Raw genomic sequence first — 21,314 nt, 5'->3', positions numbered from 1 at the left:
GTTGTGAGTGCTCCATCCCTGGCGGTGTTCAAGGCCAGGTTGGATGAAGCCTTGTGTGGGATGGTTTAGTGTGAGGTGTCCCTGTCCATGGCAGAGGGGTTGGAACTAGATGATCTTGAGGTCCTTTCCAACCCTAACTATTCTATGATTCTATGATTCTATGGAGAAAATCAAGAGTGAGTGGTATTGCCATGAGGGGACAAGGAATGATAGCAGGTTTGTCCTGAGCCACCTTAAAGGTCAGAGTGCCCCATGTAACACATAACTGAACTGTGGCACAGCTTCTTAGAATCACAGCCTGATTTGGATTGGAAAGGACCTTAGAGCTCATCCAGTTCCAACCCCCTGCCACAGGCAGGGGCACCTTCCGCTAGACCAGGTTGCTCCAAGCCCTGTCCAACCTGGCCTTGAGCACTGCCAGGGATGGGGCAGCCACAGCTTCTCTGGGCACCTTGTGCCAGGGCCTCACCGCCCTCACAGGGAAGAACTTCTGCCTAAGAGCTCATCTCAGTCTCTCCTCTGTCAGGTTAAAGCCATTCCCCCTTGTCCTGCCCCTACAGGCCCTTGTCCAAGACCCCTCTCCAGGTTTCTTGCAGGTATTGGAAAGCTTCTATTCCACAGACTGTAACTACTGTTAAAGAAGTGCTACAAGTAAAATCAACATGGACTATTGGAGACCCAGGTAGAAGAAAGCAAGAGCCTGGGGAACTACACTAGGGGAGAACAACAGACTTATGTATCTTTCTTCTCTAGTCATCCGCTACATGTAGCTCCACACAGTGTCTGTATCTATTTATGTATGTCTGCACTTAAAAGGCGTAACTTACTAAAACATATACCTGGCAGATTCAGCAAGTTTACACATGCACGGCTCACACACATATGTGCCACTCCTCTGTATCTTTAGGCTCTTACAGCTGCTCTTAAAAGAAAAAACAGCAGAAAAATTCATCCTGTTCTGCTTTTAAATACGATAACTTATTTTATGATCAGTTCATGCAAAAGAGAATGAAAACCTGGAAAATATGCACTGTATTCTCTGCCAAAAATATGTTTCAAAATATAAAGTTTTCTTTACAATTGTGTCCAACAAGCAATTTTTATGGCTTGCCTTCAAGCATTCACTAAGATTTTTAAATAGGACTGTTTCATGGCATATGCAGCAAATTCAAGTAACAGCAATGTAAGTTGATTTGTATTTTAAAAAGAAAACTATTGTATGTTTTACAACATAACAAGTTATGAGAAACATCTGAAGAATAGCATATTACCACTGCTGTTTGCTTTGCTCCAAACATAGAGCTGGATGGAGCACATCCACAGGACTCATTAATTGGCAGTTGCAGTAAGATTGTTTGTGGCACTGTGTCACTGGATATGCACAAAGGACAAAAATTCAAGGAGTCTGATTCTCTACAGAGGATCTTTCTGGATCTCATGTCTCACAGAAACTGTAACTACAAGAAAAATCTTCATCAGCCATAGCATTATTGGTTCCTGATATTTATGATAATAGCTGAGAGCTGAGACTTTAATAGTCAAGCTTGAGATGGTGAAGTCATTATGTTGTCTGCTGTACCTTAACATACTTTTTATTCTGAGCAGAATATTTTAAACATGCTATTTCATTAAGCAGCTAATCCTGCTTATATTAGAGCTATAACTAGAAACAGTTATTCCTGACTTCTGTTTGGAGTTTGTTTCAACGCAGAACATCTCACTGTTTTGACATATAATTTAAAGTTAATTGCAAATCTAAAAAGAAGCTGCATGAAAAATTATTTGTGACAGCCATATTCTTTTATCTTGGAAACATTTTATTTCTTTATTACTATTCACTGAAGAAGGCTTGCTTAAGCAAAGAGAGGCAATTTGCAGATTTGAACAGCCCATTTACAAGTTTTTGGCTCTTGATGGAGTAAACTTTTCACCATGAAGAGTTACAAGTGAACAAAACTAGCTAAAATACAGTGAAAGATATCTTGGTTTCTCACCAGAAATAGAGCTACTCTTTACAGGCATACTGCATCCTTTTGGAAGATGCTTTCCACTACAGAAGACCGTGGAGGTATTTTTAATGTACATACATGTGTGTGCACATATGCTTTTGGAGTGATTTAGAAAAAAGATATTCTTTCTTTTCAGTTGGAGTACATAAAGTCTCTGGGTGTGAATTTTCTACTCTTGATCTTGGTCATCTTCCTTTCTTCTTCATCAAACACTTTTCCCCTGACTGGCTGAGGACAGCAGTTGTTGGCATGTAATTGTTAGCTGTGGAAAAGAGTCCTGTGCCAGGAGAAGGACTGCCTTTTCCCTCTCCGTAATACATGAATAAGAATTTATATTACATGAACTTTATTATTTCTTCAAGTTCAGAATAGACACCTGGCACATAAATCTTTTAAACTTGTGAAACTTACTATCACGTTCTTGTTATTTTTAACTCTTGATCTGTCTACTGATGCTACTAAAATAGGATTTTACTCCACTGTACATAAATTTGTAGGTGCTTTATGATAGAGATTCAAAGCCAAGCAGAAATACAAATATTCTGAAGACCAACTTCCCTCCAGAGATGCTTCTGGAAATTCAAGCCAAAGACTGTTAATATGAACATGTTGTCTTCCTTCAGATCTTAGTGTGGTAAAAGGGGAAGGGATATATGTGCTGGACACACAACCTGGAATGAGTATATCTAGATCTTAATCTCACACAGATCATGTTAACTCTGTTGAAAGTAATAAAAGTCACTCATAATTTAAACCAGTGCAGAAAAAAAAAAAAAAAGATTAGAAACATTATTTTAAGTAATAGCATTAAGTAATAATAATTTAAATAACATTACTAAAGAAAGTTCTTTAGCTGTTCAAGGTATGTGGAGTATATGCAGGAGCTGAATCTATCAATGTAAACTAGCCACTGTAATAATTAAACACTGCACACAAAAACCATTAGCAAATCTAGCAGAAAGATTTTTACCTGACATTATCTAACTTTTCATTTTTAAGTAGGTTCCTGTCTTCTATTGCTGTGGCAATTAACTATGTACGCAAAGCATATAACTTACAACTAGCTCATAATTTTGTGCACAAATCCAGTGTCCATTTGCATACTGGACATTGTCTATCTACAATTAATTGCACTGCTGATGGCTAATAGTGACTGACAGTGCTGCAGACTGCTGGCCTTCTTTAGGCTGCTTCCAAATGTTCTCATCTTATTTTTAAAAATGTTCTCTAAAATGCCATTTGACACTGCAGCTGGCCTTGAGTTACCTACAGCAGGCCATGCAATTTATAAAACACGTGGAAACTGATTAAAAAATAAAAAACGTCAGATTTGGTTTGTATGTCCTTAGCTTTAGAGGCACAGTGAGCTACTGACCTCTAGTTGAGAGAAACAAGATAGCTATTAGCTCTGGTCCTTTTTCTAAAATATATTTTCTTCCTACTTGCCAGTCCGCAATGGAATGTATTTTGGTTCTTGACGGCAAGAGAAAAAGCTTTCTTATTTTTCAGGCAGCTCATTCAAACTATTTAAAATGAAAGAGACATTTAAAAGATACATTTCCCTCCCCTCCTCCCCTCTATTCACCTGCATTCATAGAAGTTCGGCACAGATATGAACTCAAATGATGGCTGTTAAAATAGCAGAAGCCAAACAGGAGCGGCAGGAGCCACTCTTCTTGGAACAGCTTCTCCATTTGCAATGGGGCAAAGAAGAAAACAGCACCATGTTTCGTTCTGTTTGAAACGACTGATTTGTTGGAGATGGATCAAAGATACAGGCTGCACATACTGCACTTGTGAACACAAGATACTAGTATCTTTTCCTCAGTGAAGTAACTTCACAAATGATGAAAAGGCAGAAGGGAATAGCTTCAGGAGTTCACTGAGATCAGCTGATACATTAGGACTCACCCTGTAAATTGCTGAATAGTGAGATGGAGGCATCAGAATAGAGCTTTCAGCTTACATCAAACTTTATAAAGTCACAATATTAATATGCAAATGACTATCACCAGCCTACCAGTATGTCCATATTTTCTGCATCTGAGATGCTCTTTTTATCTTTGCTTTACCAGAATGTAAAATGTCATATTTTCTTCTGACTTTAGTTATTTTTCTTTTATCCTGTCTTCCTTTTCCTTAAACTTTTTGGAATAACCTTTCTCTTAACTTATTGGATGATTGCACAAGGATTGCAGGATGAGTATAGGATGACTAAATCACCTGCAGAGGAAATAAGGAATCTATGGTATTCTATAATTTGCAGAAGAAATCAAGATGTTCAGTTAATAAATAGAATGAATGAGGGTAAATTATGAATAATTTATGCTTGCTGCTGTTAATAGTTTCTAGTGTGTGTCTTTCATCTCCCTTCTGTATCTGGGACAGAAGAAACAAAGTTTCACTTTGTTGTGAAAACATATTTTCTTCTATGGTGTTCTTGCATTTTGGGCCAAATCTTGTATCATAACTTAAGCTAAGGAAAGTGTGGATCCTGTGCAAAGCTGTTACTATCAGACAGGACCAGTGATGCTATTTTTCTTCTGCTCCCTATGGATAAGATACATTGTGGCTTTTCTTAGGCTGTTTTTATTTTTCATATATATTTTTGTCCCACTGTACAGGCCAGAGTGTAGCCAGTATTTCTGGTTCTCTACATATCCAGTGTGGACAAGTGCCACCAGAATACACTGGATCAACACACACCTAGCTGGAGCAGTGATGAAGGGTTTGGTGTCAAACTGTAAGCTTTTACTGGGTGAGTGCAATTTGTTTATTCACAGTAATAAAACGGATGATGGAAATAGATTTGCCTGTTAGAAATGAAGATGTGGCCAAGCTTTTCCCATTTTGAAAGGCAGGATCGAAGTTCAGAGTGGTCTTGAAAAAATGAGATCAATGGTGCAATTGAATAATAATGAGTAGCAAGCCAAACCTTAGGAAGTCATAACCAGTGACACAGGTAGAATATGGAGAATAATGGAGCAGGCACTACTCCGTGCTAAAGATTGCAACACTACAGCAAGTTTTGGAAACCACACTTCAGGAAGGGCTCATCCAAGAAGAACACAGAAGACTGATCTGAGGTTGAGAAAACATACACTTTGAGGAAAGACTGAAACAACAGATAATTGTGGTTTGTTTTTTTTTTTTTTCTTTTTCCAAGAAGAAATCGCTTAACATACTGAAATGATTAAGATAACACTTCTTTTTGCCTGTGAGGACAGGCAGGTGTGTTGCTGCGATGGTGATGAGCAATCTTTCCATTTTTATGATATTTAAACATAGGAGTGTAGACTTTTCATCACCACCTGTTAAATAACAATCTGATAGAGAATGGTGCAGGGTACGATCATTGTATGAGGTGAAAGACATGTGGGTGAATTAAGCTTTAGTTCTGCAAACGAACTTTTGAGCCTACTCCTAGGGTGGCAGGATGGGACCTGGGGCTTGTTCGATCTCATTTCCTGCTGAGGATACCTCAGAGGGGATGAGAAGAGAAGAGCACAGTCTCCACAAAGGTCAACAAATAATGCATCTAGATGCTGTCTTGAGATCCTTTCTAGCCCTACCTCCTATAAAGTTCTTCCAAGTTCACTGACAGACAGCTAGCATTTCTGGAATGTCAGACCCTACTGTAAGACTTTGACATTTCCAGAACTGTGTCATAGTACAGTTTGGACTAATGTTTGTTTATCAAAGGCTGAGATCTAGCATTGCATTAAGTATCTAATTTATTTTGTATAAATTTAAATTCACAAATTGTTACGTCTTATTTCCAGCTAAGTGTATTTGATCACATTCTACTTTTAACTGCTCTTGATTTGTTAAAGAATCATAATAATATGCATCTATTTTATTCTTAGGGATTTTAATTAATATGGCATGTAAGGTGTTTTAATAAGACAATGATTAAGAGTTTTCCATTGTTTCTCATATAATATGTATATAGCAATTAACAATCCAGCTGATGATGAAAGTGAGAAGAATTTAATCCCCTTGGCAAATGTTATAAACAAGTGTAGACTGTTTACAACATTTGCCATTGCCATTTATAAGACTGCTGTTAAGTCAGAGTGCATTTTCTTTTAGATCTGCTTGTGACTGCTACTGTGTTCCTCACCAAAGACTTGAACGCATGTTCTCTATTTTAGTAACTTGAATGAAACATATTGCTAATACAAGTTTGGCTGGGAGAAAATATTCATTTCACAGCTGATCTTTTGCTTCTGTTTTTAAATGCGAGGGACTTACAATAGGATGTGTGCAAAGCACTGAAGTGACTATCTGTCATTTATATTGAATGCATTTATGGTACATCTACAAAAGGTGAGTTGTTTCCAATTTTTATGTGACAACCAATTATACAAGACACATCCATAATCACTGGTTTCAGGACCTTCTCAGTTGGATGGCTAAAGCAACGGATTTTGTTTTCCCTATCTAAAGTACTTTAGAGTTTGGTGGGGAAAAAGAGCAAGATAAAACCCCAGTAAACTGCCATTTGGCCTTTAAGACTGGGACTTTACAGTAGCATGTTTGGATAACAATCTTACAAACATAACACTTCTATGCAGACACACACATCCAGCTATGTACATATTTAATCCAGTAATTTAGAACACTTTCCCCTAAAAATAATAGGTGTACATTTGATCAATCACTTAAAATCATCAAAATTTAAGAGATACAGCTGCCTAACCCTTCATCAATAGATCTACCTGTACTCACACAACACAGATCAATACATATCAAAAGCTTTCTTATTACCTAGAAAAAAAAAAAAACAAAACTGACTTATATGGAGGGTATGAAATTTTACTGAAGAATTTTTGTTTACTTTAAGAAAAATAAGGGCAAGTGGGAACATTCAACACCCTGTTGAAAACACCGTGTTTGAGACATGCAGCATCAGACATATCAGCCATCTGTTATTTTTATTAATGTATCTTTTGTTTCAATCAGACAAAATCCCACTAAGACATTTAATAAATAATTCACATTTTGTCAGATTGCTTAATGTTTCCCTTAAGCAATGCATATGCTGTAATCTCTTTCTTATGATATTATGAATTCAGGTGTATAAAAGTGTAATACAGTTTAAAGGAAAGGTATAATATCCTAAATGACAAGGGAAAAGTTAAATGCTTGCAGGTAAATCAAATCTATACTTTCTCTATGCCTCTCATTAAACATTTGCAAAGAATGTTGAGAAACTTTTTATGTTTTGTGTTCATTTAACAGTGTAATAAAACATTAATCTTTCCACTGGGTATTTGAAACCCAATGATTGATTTCCACTTAAAAATGAAGCCAAAGTGGCTAGGTAATGATGTATCCTAACGATGTGCTTTGCAGAAAACTATAGAAAATAATGCATACTTATCAAAATATACCCAGGGACATAGTTTTTGAATATACAAATAAACTGCTATTTATATACCTTCTCTTCTAGAGTTAAAGGAAGAAGCAATTCCAATAAATGGAGAACTGTAAAGTTTTTTGTCCCATATTTAATAGTGTTAAATCAGGTGCACTGCATTGATAGGTATGATATTACTACACTGTGAATGTCATTGTGTTATACGACTTTTCTTCACTCACCTTGACTTTTATCTGTGCGATTCCACACATATGGAACCCTATGAAGCAGGCAGCATGAAATAATCTATAGTCTTACAGCACTGGCATTGCTACAGATGTAGACCTCTGTAGTAATACAACTGAAATATCAATCTTCTATTTGTTTTACCTTATCCTTCTTTTGTTTATCATCTTGGTACACGATCCAGTGCTCCCCGTCATTACTGTAAGCAAGCTTGTAGGATCCCACAAATTGGACATGACCAAAATCTTTAGCTCCTTGGGTAATTATGCCAGTGATTTTTGTAGGGGCAAGCAGGTCAACCTGAACAGAACAAGACAGAAATAAACCAGAAGAATGTAATTAGTTTCAGTTTCAGTTTCAGTTTGCAGTCTGACCTCACATCACACCAGAGCAAAATGGTGCAGGATGTCACACATTTTTTGAAGCCCCTTAGTTCATTGTGAAAGCGGACCCAACCCAAAAGGTGACTTTGTACTGTTTTGGAATCATTCCCTTCTGCAAGCTCTAAGACAACTTACATTACTTTTCTGTTTGTTACTAACGGTTTATACCACCTAATGGCACAACAGGGATAACCTTGTACCATTATTTATGGTATGAGGTGAGGGTGTGAGGTGCCATACACTACCCCAACAAAACAGCAGTCTCCAGTGCAGATAATCTGCAGCCAAAAAGTGTTCCCATGTGCTCTTAATAATCAGAATACAGTATGTCAGAGGCTGCTTCTCCAAGCACTTCTCTATTTCCTTTGCAATAACAGAGCCTGTGCTTTACCAAGTCATTCAAAACATCTGCTATCACACTTCTTTTCCTGCTGAACTTTTCTTCTCTCTTCAAGCCTTTATTTCTTTTTCTACCTCTAAAGCCCCAACTTTTACATTTCTTGATTTTCTTTTCTTTTTTTATTTGTATAATCTTAGCATAAGACTTTTAAAAAAGCAAGGCAGGAATCTTAAAGCCTAACAAAATCTGAGCTTTCAAGTGGCTTTCACGTGGGTCACCACATCTGAGATCAGTTCTTTTGAACCAGAACATGACACTGAATATAAAAGATTGGGGCCAAATGCCTTGGATTAAAATCATCAAGGAACAGAATACAATAATAGAATTAAATTGACCTAATAATGTATTTCTAGAGGAAGAATAGAGGAGCTGAATTCCCTATTAAAATTCACATTTTGTTGAAATGTGAAGGTAAAATTGAGGTTTCATTCTGTGCTCTTGTGCTCTCCAGCAATGTGCCAAGCCACTGAAAAAAAAAAAAAAAGGAAGACAAAAAGGTAGATTTACTTCAAACAATAAATGGCTGTGAAGCAGTAGATATTTTTAATATTGTCTGTTAAATGAGACGAGATACTAATAGTAAAAATATTACAATAAAATGATGGGAGTGCTGAACTCCATGAGAAGATCAGTGATGATTTTATGGCAAGAAATTCAAAGGAGAAGGTGAAGAAATAAAGAATCTCTCGCTTATCAAATGCTGAAGATCCAGTGCTGCAATTCTGGGAAACTGATGCCACCTGAGCAAACTAGATTTTGACTGAAATATTGGTCAAGACAGAAGAACAGATGTGATACAAAGCATAAAAAGTTAGTCATGGGAAGAGAATGAAAAATAAGCAAGTCTAAGAAGTCAGCTGGTCCAAGACAGTGCCTTAGAAAGACAGACACTACAGTTTGGATTGTATAAAAAAGAAAACAGAAAATTGTAAGCGTACATTTATAAGAAGAGGGAAAATGAATCCTTAGTGCAATCAGACAAGTAATACAGAGAGCCCTGCCCCAACATTTGAAGACAGATAGCAAATAATGAGCAGCAAATCCCTTTAAGAAAAGGATTTAATACTTCTTAATAAAGCTTTAATACTGAGACACTGTGACAGTAAGTGGAAGATGTCATTGGTTCTATCATAATGAACTGATTTATTGCCATCTGATAGCAGCAGTGTTGCTACGAGAAGCACCCCGGAGTGTGAGGGAAGTATTCTTGGGAGGTGAAACTATTTTTGTTTTCAGTTTTGGTCAATGGAGAGAGACTGTGGGACTCAATCAACGATTACTCAGCACAGTGGTCTGATTTGGATGCTCTCATGGGCTGCTTGAAGGGACTTCTTTCTCCTCTAAGGAGTGCAAGGGGACTTTCTTCCATAGCCTAAGTGGGCCTCTGGGAAATAAACGCTGCTGATCAGTGTAAGTCTTTCTTTCATGAATTAATAAACACGAGGTCTCCTGACCTTGCTTCCAAACATTTTGGAGTATAAATGAATAGTCTATTTTTCAAAAAGTCTGATCTGGTAAGGAATCACTAATTGGTCCACACTTTCATGCAGCATTTGAACTAAACATTTCAGAGTCAACTTCAGATTCTCTTTATAAATAATTTTGACATTAGCATTTTACAGGGTAACCTCTTTTTTAGCAGAGAACGCTTCTTATATTCAAAGTCAATGTCTCTCCTGTTAACTTGAAAAAATGCCTCCAAAAATCAGTCATTTATTTTTAAAATGTTGCAAGTAATCTAAAAGGATTTCACAAATATTTTACATGACCATGACACTCAAAAGTATCCCTCATTGAAATTCAGAACAGGGAGAAAAAGAATCTCATTAAGATTCAGAGGATTTCAAAGGTAGAAATCACAATGAATCTTTACTATCACACAGATCCAATGTTAATAAATATGTCCTAGTACCATGTTTATTTTATATTTATCCTATAAGCACCTGTTTTGTGCTTATAGGACATATCCAGTGGTCTTATACTCTTGTTCAGAAAAATGATGTGGGAAGCTGAAAGGTAATTTGGCATATGTTCAGTCTTTTTCTGAAAGATTCACATAGCACTATGTAGAAGATGGGTATGTGTTTGTGTGCATTATATTAAAAAAAAAAAGGAAAAAAGAAATAATGAGTAGACAGATTCTGTTCTAGGTCATATTGTCTAAGAAACAATATGTATTGCTGGAAATGAAGAAAAAGAGTAAAAAGGTACAGCACCAGCATCTCCCTCTCATACTTTAGTATCTTATTTACTTTATTCATAAGCTGATGAGAAGCCTTCAGGCCATAAGAACTGCTTAATTTAGCAATATAGAGCTTTCCTTCTGTCACTTTATTACCTTTAACAAAGGGTTAACACCCTTGCCTTTCATTCTTCCTACTGAAAGTACTTAAGAACATAAAGATGAAAAGAATTTACACCAATTTCTAGGCAAAACATCTGCATTAAAATGGCTGAAAAGAAACTCGTAACTTCCCATCAGAACGCAGAACACATTTATTCAGTTAATAGAGACTGCAAGTAACAGCCAATCAAACAAATTACCAGGGAGAGAAGTTGAATTAACATGCAACCACTACGTACTCTTCAAAGCTGAATGTGATTAACAGGATCAGAATGTGACTTTGGCTTTTTCAGTGCGGCAGAATTTAAAACAAGGTAGAGACAATTAGCCTGCAACTGATAGGATCATTAGCTGGTTACAAGAAGAACCATAGTTTACAGTTTAATGTACATTTCTACAAGCAGCTGATCAAAAAGCAGTTTAACATCTTGTGTCTGAAAGAACTCTCTCAGGCTATAGCTACTCCCTTTTCCCACCTTGCTTCAGATGCTAAAGACAATTCAGTGTGATTTGGAGGAGAATTAATTTAAGAAAAAGCACAAGGATAAACCCACGTGAGTATGAAATATTTTTAATGAACCACTTCATGGGTGTGCAGCATGAACTTATGTGTCAGTATGCAGTTGAATGCGGAGTGAGTAGGTCTTCCTGATCAGCAGAAAAGTCACATGCATGCTCTGCCCCTGCTCTGAACAGTGGAGGGCTAATAAACCTCAGCTCTCAAGATCTGACTATGCAGATATGGCCACCACGACTATTAATATAGCCACCAGAACTCCTTGAGAACTGCTATGTACAGAGATCTTCTATCTAGCAACATTCATTTATCCCAAGAACAGGAACCTAGGCATGAGACACTTCTAGACATTTGGGTTAGGTGCCCATAAACCAGTTTGGATCTGCAAGCAGTACAATTGCATTTGCATTCATTGTGCATGAGCACTGCCATACTGCTTCTGGACTCGTGGCAATGCATTGCCTACCACAGCCTACTGACTTGGTCATCGTTTAACCCCAGCCAGCAACTAAGGACCATGCATCTGCTCACTCACATATCCCCACACCTTCTGGGATGAGGAGGACAATTGGTAAAGGTAAAACCCATGGCTGGAGATAAGAACAGTTAATAGAAATTAAATATAATAACAACAACAACAGCAACAACAAAACAACAACTACAATGACGAAGATGAAAATGGAAACAGCAAAAAGAGAGAGATGATTAAACCCCAAGAAAGACAAGTGATGCCCAATACCATTGCTCATCACCCACTGACTGATACCCAGCCTGCCCCCAGCAGTTATCGGTCCCCTCTGGGTAGCTCCCTACAGTTTATATATCGAGCATGATGTGCTGTGGTATGGAATACCCCTTTGGCTAGTTCCAATGAGCTGTCCTGTCTCTGCTCCCTCCTGTCTTCTTGAGCCTCTCTTCAACTGCAAAACATGAGAGACTGAACAGCCCTTGATCAGGGTAAGCATTACTGACCAACAACTAAAACATCTCTGTGTTATCAGCATTATTCTCAGACAAAAGCCAAAACACAGCACTGTATCAGCTGAAAGCAGGACACTTACACCAGAAAGCTCAGTAAAAGCGGAGTAGATATGCCATGAAATATCAACCATAACTTTGCAAATATCCCTTTCCCACTCCTTTTCCCTTTTCTACATGCTTGGTGGAAACAAATTAAGTTCCAGGCATTTCCTGGGACTATTAGAGAGTTGGGACAGTACATGAATGAAAAGCCACGAGTGGATAGGACTTGGGAGAGGAAATGGGCAGCTTTCATAGGATCACATGTGGAAGCTGAGTGACCACACAGCTCAAGCAGTCTCTCTTGGAACAGAAACACACATTGCGACTCTGGCATACAAGAAGATAAGCCTCAAAAAGGCACAAATTTCAGAATTCTCCAGCCTCTCAGACATGAACAGGAGATGGATATGGATGTTCATACATGGCAACCAGCTTTGGGTGGCCTTGCTTGATGATGACACCCAGAGATCCTCTATAACCTCAACCATTCTGTGATCCTCTGATACACAGCAAAACCCAGCCACACTGCATTGGAGACTGAGAAGGCAATAAGAGGTGGCAGAGTGTGTTTGTACTGACATGCAGCACAGTGCAATGGGCACAGATCTATAAAGCAAAGCAGCTGATATGGAAACAGGATTTCTACACAGAGGGTGCTGCAGGGTCTTCAATTCCAGCTAGTCTGGACAAACTTTTGAAGTACGTCTTTTGGCTTTATTTCATCTGAAAGGAATCTATTTCATGCTCTGTGAGGATACACCATTCATGTTGATACCAAAACATGAAAAGTGAAGTCTACAAATAACTACACTGTTTCAGTTAAAGGAATAAAAAGAACCCTGAGAATCCAGGGAGCACCAGATCCTATTTCACAAGTGTCGTGGTTTAAACCCTGTTGGCAAGTCAGCCACACAGTCTACTTCTCCCCCACCCCCACCTTTCTTCCCTCCCCACCCCCCACCCTCCTGAAGAGATGGGGAGGAGAATCGAAAGAATGTAACTCCCATGGGTTGAGATAAGAACAGCCCAGTAACTAAGGTATCACACAAACCACTACTGCTACCACCAATGATAATAAGAGAAATAGCAAGGGAAGAGAATACAATACCACCCCCAGAAACGAGCCCATCCGAGCAGTGAACTAGCCATTCCGGGTAACTCTCAGTTACATCCTGGGCATGACTTGCTGTGGTATGGTCAGCTCTTTGGTCAGTTTGGGTCAGGTGTCCTGTCTCTGCTTCTTCCCGGCTTCCCCTCCTCCCTGGCAGAGCATGAGGCTCAGAAAGTCCTTGGCCAGACTAAAATACTTATGTTATCAGCTCTGTTCCCAGGCCGAAAGTGAAAACACAATGCTGCACTAGCTACTAAGAAGGAGAAAAATGACTGCTACTGCTGAACCCAGGACACATGGTCTCCATCTGATACTTCACCAAGGTGCAGATCTGCCTATCACATGTGCTGGTCTTGCAAGGAGGTCTCAGACATTTTGAGATGCTTAAGGTAATGTTAGAGACTCAAGGTAATGTTAGAGACCCATAGTAATGTTAGAGACTCATGGTTGGGCACCTGTATCCCATTAGACAGTCTAATGAACTTAAGTTGTCCTGGGCAGGTTGTTTACTCTTCACTTAAGACCTCATGTCTCCCCTGATTTTCCCAGGTTAAACTGACACACTCAGCTGCTCTCTGCACCCAAGCCTAAGCAAAGGAGAGTCAGGCTTGCTCTGTCTGCAGCATAAAGGCAGAATTGCACCTCTCCTTATCTTACTGCATGAGATGTAGGTGCTTTGCATTCTTCTCCATGGCCAAACACTGGGTATAGATAGAAGGAGAATTGGTGATGGTACAGCACACTTGCCACAGATGTGCAACATGTAGATGTTTCTAACAACTTTTCAGCAGCATTTTTGTTTGTGAACTATGAAGCTTAGCACTTCAGGCTGTTTTCAAAAGGCTCCTACTTAAAAAGCCCAATCAAACCAACAAACAACCCAAATTATAATCTATCATGCCTAATTGCATCTAAAAGCTTTGAAAAAAACCACCCAACCAAGCAACTATTACACTCTTGGTAGAAAAATACAGTTACCACTATGGCATCATACATAGCAGACTGATTTTAGTATAAATATACACTATTAGGGCAAATACTTTTTAATAAAACCTGAAAAAATTACAGTGAGAAAGTCAGTTATGAGACAAAAGGAAATGCTCTAGAAGAAGCCATAATAATTTAATAGGAAAAAGCATTTTGGTGCATTTTTTTTCAATATTCCACTATATAGGACTTCCATAACTTCTAAATAAAATAATAAAAAATAACAAAACGTAACATAACGTAATGTAATGTAACAAAATGTGCTTATATTTAGTTTGGTCTGTTTAGCTAGTGTATGTTGAAAACTAAATTTCTCAAGAACCCAGACAGAGACGGATTTTTTCAGGTGAGATAAGATTGGAGTGCCATTCTCTTCATCTTTAAAAGTCTGGCTTTGACCTTCAACATAATCATCCTTCAACAAGAATGTCCGAGAGCAACTTTTCATCAGGGACTGTGGTCATAGGAAAAGCGGTAATGGATTCCAGCTTAAAAAGGGGAGACTTAGGTTAAATCTTAGGAAGAAATTCTCTGTGAGGGTGGTGAGGTGCTGACACAGGTTGCCCAGAGAAGCTATGGCTGCCCCATCCCTGGCAGTGCTCAAGGCGAGGTTGGACAGGGCTTGGAGCAGCCTGGTCTAGTGGAAGGTGTTCCTGCCCGTGGCAGGGGGTTGGAACTTGATGAGGTCCCTTCTAACTCAAACCATTCTATGATTCTGATTCTACAATTATTTTAACAGTGTGCCTTGGTATTTTTAATGTCTGTAGTCATCTATGCTAAGATGAACAAAACTCTTACTTTCTCATTTAATTTTATTTACCTCTTCTTAAAGAGCACATTCCCTCTGAAACACTTTATGACTACAGAAACTACATGAAAGAAACAAGTTAGAAAGTGTACCATATACTGTAACATGTCCTTAGTGCAATTTAAGAGTGAGAAACTAGGGTGTAAGGTCTGTCGCTTGAAATCTCCACAGACCATCAAAAATACATCTTAGGCCATTATTCTGAAAGCTTTGAAGTGAAACTCAGAGGCAAGCTGACAGGTCACTTGATTTCCATGAGCAACTCCTTATATAGCAGATACTTTGTAAACAGTCCAGACTGTGTGAATCCTTTAGTAATGAATTAATATACTTAGCAATCACTATTATATAGATATTACAGGGAAAGTAGAAAAAAGCACCTGAATGACTACAGAATGTTTTTCAGCATTTTAGTAGAAATTTCAGATAAAACAGATGTATATGATCAACTGTATAGCCGTTTTAAGAGCAGTATCTGTTTCTTCCAAAGAAACTTTTTACAACCACTCTTTACTAAACTATGACTAATCTTATTTTATTGATATCTCAAACATAAAATGGAGAAAAATTAAAAAAGAAAAGTGAAAAAGCAAGTTTTAGCCTCAGGACCAGGATTTTCCAAAGTACCAAAGGGAGTTGCTACTCATTTCCTATGGGAACTCAAAGCAGTTGATGTTCTGTGGTTATATCGGCACACTAGTAAACTCTGTCTACAGCACACACGACAAGATAGTACTGTTTTCATACTGATCCTGCAAAATGGAATGGTATCTGTGGGTGTTGCTAACTTCCACAACTTATCACAGACTGTTCAAGTCCACATGGGAAATGGCAGTAGTTGGTATGTCCAGGTCTGAGCATAGTCTGATGTATTTCAAAATGATAGCATCAGTGATGATTAAATTTATGACTTTTTCCCCTAACATTGAATATTTCACGTCTGTGTACAAGAGTGTTATTACCATTAATGTGATCAGGGAATTTTCTCAGAGATAACATAGCTGATTGCACTGGTCACCAAAAGTCAAGAAATCATTAATGAAACAGCAGTAGTCTCTCTATCCACTATGGTATATTCAAAGCTTATCAGTCCTTGATGACACTAACAGACTAATTTACCAGTGATTAAGCAGGCTTAGACATTTGGTGGAGTTAAAGAAGTGTTTGAGCTGCATTAGTACACTTTTAGAGTAAATAATATCATTCTGTGTCATACGCACTAACTGGAGTTCTTGTAGGAAAGCCAAGGACAAAACAATACTTCAGCATTAAAAAAAAATAAAATAAAAATGATATGATCATGAATAGTGCATTATACAACCCACTGGCAACATATTATGCTACCTTTCTGTCAAAGTCTTCAGCAGAAAACTACTGCAAGCAGTGACTGTGCAGTACAATCTGCTGATCCTAGCACCTAGTTAAGGCTAGAAATAGATACAGAAATTGAAAAAAACCAAAAAATTTACATTCAGTTCTTTACATAATGGTACATGGCCTTAAAAGCAAAAATTGCAATAAAACTGGATGATAGTAAGGAAAAGCTTTCAGGAGTGTAATTTCTGGAATATATAAATTAGTTATTGCTGCACTAACAACAATGAAGCTGGTATCTTTTGATCAAAAGATTTTTTTTTTGACTATTCCTGAAGATAAAAATAAAACACAGAAAGAACAATTACCAAAGTAAAAAAGAAAAAAAAAATTATCGAACATTTGTATTTTTGCTTGTCTTTCCTCTAATATATGATTAAGGAACAGCTCATGCTGAGATGCTAGATGGGCATGCTCCACCCTCCTTAGATTGTGAGAACAGCAAGAAAGGAAGTCTGTTGTCTCTTCTTATTTAACTAAAACATATCTCAGTCTGTTTAGCAATTTTATCAGTAATATTTCCTGCTTGCGAGTGCTGTGGGCTCTGGCCTGCTACGTATTGTTTAGTTTTTTGTTAAAGACAAAAACTGGGAAATCAGACAAAAACAAAGACAAAAACAGGGAATCTCAGGTGCTGGAGTGGATAGCAGCAAAATACTGGCAAATGGAGACAGGAAAAAGCTTGGAATGTAAGCAGGGAAATGTGGTATATTTAACTGTAAGTTTCAGACTGACACTTGATAACCAGAAATGTGAATAGTGAGGTATTTAACATGTTACACCAGCACTTCAAAGCACTGTCAGCTTTTGTACTTAAGTGAGGAAATTCTAGGTATCTCAGGTTTCATTTGTCTTGGGTTTTCACTGCATTAAGGTTTTAAGTGGAAATCAAGGGCTGGTGATGCAATGCCTGGGAAAGCAAAATCCTTTCCTGCAAATGAATTACTGAAACTTCTGCTTGGTTTTCAGTAGGGAAGGTGATGTGACACCTTTTATGAGGACCGGTAAGTATCTGTGTAAAAATGTTGGGATCATAAATGAACTCACCTATACATGAGCAGCTCATTTTATTTTAAAAATGAAAATGAAAATGAAAAATAATGGTGGTACTATGTGAGTTCATTATTTACCTGGTCGTTTTTTCTCAAGTGATTAATATAGTTGCAAATATTTTCTGCACTACATAAAAATGTCCCAGTAATTTGAGTATATATATGGCTATATGTCAACAAGATCAACAAGTAAACTGAAGATTAGCTTGCACACTTTTCTTGCGCACTTTTCTTGCACACTTTTCTTGCACACTTATCTTGCACACTTACGCACACTGCAAAGTGACTAATAATTTATATATCTACTGAACCTATTAAAATACTACCCCAAACCTGCCTGTTAGCAAAGTTAAATCTGCCAAGATGATAAGTGTGGTTTAGGTTCAAAGTTCCTCCTTGTATTTAAAGCCTCTAAGTGCATGACTCTTATTTTCACAGGAAATGCAATGAAGACAGCATCTTTCAGCCACTCTTTTTAAGAACGACTTTGCCCATCTGTCAGCCAGGATTATTATGCATAACCTATTTCATACAGCTACGCTGCAGTAAACTAAAACTGTCAAAACTGTGCTATCAGACTTAAAAAAAAAAAAAAGGCTTTTTTTTTTGTTTGTTTTTTATTATTTTACAGGACAGGCTTTTGTTTGCAGTGATACACTGTTAATAATGAGCAGAAGTATAGAAAATTGGTGCACTACAATGTAGGAATTGGCTTTGGCTTTTTTAGCTAGAGAAGTATTTTTACAGGTTTACAGACGAAATCAGGTTTCTTTTTCCTTTAGCCTAAATGGCTTGGCACTTCTAAGGCAATAATCTCATAATGTACTGGCTTGAATACAATTAAAAGGTCTATTAATCTTCATTCTCCAGGACATGAGATAGATTATCTGTTATTAGTCAAAAGGACACCCTGGAGCACTTACTATAGAGCTTCATAAATAGACCTCTGGTCAAAATAAGACTAGGCTACTGGCAGGATACACCCAACCCTGGGACTCAGTTCTGCCTTTGATCTGACACAGACGTTATTTTCTTGGCTTTCAAAACACTGTGTAATGCTTATCACTTCTCTGCACCTACTGCGGAGTGTGAGGAAAGCACAAGGCATGACTGACTGAAAGGATTAACACTTTGCTAAAATTGTTGACCAAGCCTGGATTTGAATGGGAAAATATTTTCCTGCTCCTCCAAAGTTAAAAAACACAAGCAATTCACTTTGTACTGCCAGAAATGAAAAAAAAAAGTAAAGTCCTGAGAGACAGAAGATGAAGAACTATGCTCGTGAAATAGTTGATCAGTATCTTGGCCATTAGCTCTGCCTTGCCCAGATTCAGTTTCTGGTCTGAGTAAGGAAAAGAAGGTTCACGAGAACAGACTTCCACATTCCAGATAAAAGTAATGATTGACTTACTTTTACCATTTTTACAGTATATTCCATTCTAGAGCCTTCATGAGAAAAGTTCCTCAAAGCCTGATTATCATAGGAATTTTCAACAAGTAACTGGGATTAAATGAAGTTCTGCGCAATTTAAACTCAGATTTTAAACTGGAATTTACAGATGCAGTAGCAGTTAATTCAAACTGCAGTAGATTAAATTAAATAGCAAATAAAACTGATCTGCAATCAGTGCTTTCATATTCAAAAGTGATAAAAAATGCATTCATCTATGAAATGTGAATGATAGTTTTCATAAAATTTAAAGTTTGACCATTTCAATAGAGGTATGAAATTCTACTGAAGACTTTCAAAATTATCTATAGTTATTTCATTTGCATAAGAACAGGTATAAAAGTAAAAACAGGAACTCCAAAATGGTTTAAATTTAGTTTAATAGCAAAAAATAAAATGCTGCATTTTCACTCAGAATGTTTTCCAAATATTTTAATAAAAATGAAAAGAGAATCTCAATTGTTAAGTATTTTCAATTTTAAAATATTGGCAGCTATTCCATCCTTATACTGTTATATAATTAATCAAAGGAGTACTAAAGCTTTGGTGCACAGGCAACAAGGCAACAGGGTAAATCAATACAGACAATATATTTCCTGCACTTATGCATACTTTTCTGCTTGAAAATAAAATGACACAGGAGATGGGAGGTCATGAACATGGAGCTTGGCAGATGAAGTTATATCTATTTTGGAATTAAGTATCTGTCCTTATGTCTCAATAGCCCACATCACTTAGGAAAATGATTGACAGTGTGTGACTGGCACCTACAACTCAAATTAGTCACAAACTATTTTATTATTTTATTATTTTTCTTTGGACTTTTAAAATTAAAACATTCTTTCTTTTGCACCCTAACCCATGTGAAAACATGAAAAGCACATAATGCAGAAGGTTGTCACATAAATACATCCATCTCAGTCTGTAATGTGACACTACAAGAGGGTCTAAAATGCATTTTTATAAGGCTTAGAACACTAGGACCTAGCTGACTGAAGCTGGAAACAATTTCAAAACTGATGGCTCCCCACAAACAACACTGGACAAACACTTCCAGGGTTGTAGAAAGGCTCAGCTGAAAAAGCCCTTCTTTTGGTATCCCAAGAGGCCACCAATGGTCAGACGGTAACAAAATCTGACACCATACAAGGGTCAACCTGGATGAACTGGACCTTCTGGCAAGGGGCATGAAGATTTTTTTCTGAGCCTGCTTGGTCTTTTTTAGCCTTCTCTTTCACTCATTTCCAAATGATTCTTCATTACGTTCTACAGTACCTCCACTGAAGAAAACAACAAGCAAATCACGTGCGCATGAGTTTTATAACTTAAACACAACTTAGTGTAGGTTCTTACAGACAGTGTCTCTTAAGCCTTCTGGAAACAGAACAAACTCAACAATGGTTATTGGCTGTATCTTTGAGATGACACTCAAAAAGTCACATTGCAGACACATTAAAAGTATTAAATGACATTACCGTAATTTCCAGTATAAATAATTATACATATGTTTCAAACATGATGCTTGTTCCAAGCAGCATTCCAATACCTAAAGGGGTGTGACAAGAAATCTAGAGGGACTTTTAACAAGTGCATGTAGGGACAGGACAAGACGAAATGTCTTCAAGATTAAAGAGGGAAGATTGAGATGAGACATTAGGAAGAAATTCTTCCCTGTGAGGGTGGTGAGGCCCTGGCACAGGTGGTTCAAGGAAGCTTTGGCTGCCCCATCCCTGGCAGTGTTCAAGGCAGAGGGAACTGGATGAGCTTTAAGGTCCCTTCCAACCCAAACCAGACTGTGATTCTATGACTGTTGCTTTCTATGCTGAACACACTAAAGAATTAGATGATAACAAGTGTCATGTTCACACTGAGTAGGTTAGTAAAAACATTTGAGTTATTTTTCAATATATGAAGAGTGCCAACATTCCCTAGACTTCCCTCGGCTATAACTAACTGCAACTAACGTTTTTGAAAAAGAAGAAAACAACTCTTTTTTTTTGAACCAGAGACAGTAAAAGAGAAACATATAGCTATGGCTGGAAAAGCAAACACAGTTCTCTCAAAACCATACCTATTTTCTATAATACACAAGGCTGGATCCCAAAGAAAGTAATACCTGAAACAGAATATTTGCAAATTCTACATTAGCACATACCCATACAACCCATACCGACATCTGTTACAGCTACAAAGAGCTGTACACATACCACAGAGGTGAAGTCTGGTCTGTCATAAAACAGCAGAAAGA

At 37.6% G+C, this 21,314-nt stretch overlaps 1 protein-coding gene across 2 annotated transcripts in view; it reads right to left on the bottom strand.

The window, feature by feature from the left end:
- The window catches only part of EDIL3 (EGF like repeats and discoidin domains 3), a 250,095-nt gene that overhangs the window by 7,434 nt on the left and 221,347 nt on the right, over positions 1 to 21,314 (bottom strand). For both annotated transcript variants that reach the window (XM_065663106.1, XM_065663107.1), the window contains one exon: positions 7,762 to 7,917. In XM_065663106.1, the coding sequence (XP_065519178.1) occupies positions 7,762 to 7,917 (156 nt within the window). The remainder of the gene's footprint in view (positions 1 to 7,761; positions 7,918 to 21,314) is intronic.

Source organism: Lathamus discolor, chromosome Z (genome assembly GCF_037157495.1).
Source record: "Lathamus discolor isolate bLatDis1 chromosome Z, bLatDis1.hap1, whole genome shotgun sequence".
NCBI lineage: Eukaryota > Metazoa > Chordata > Aves > Psittaciformes > Psittacidae > Lathamus > Lathamus discolor.
Note: the sequence above shows the minus strand (reverse complement) of the source record. Positions and strands in the feature narration are given on the sequence as shown.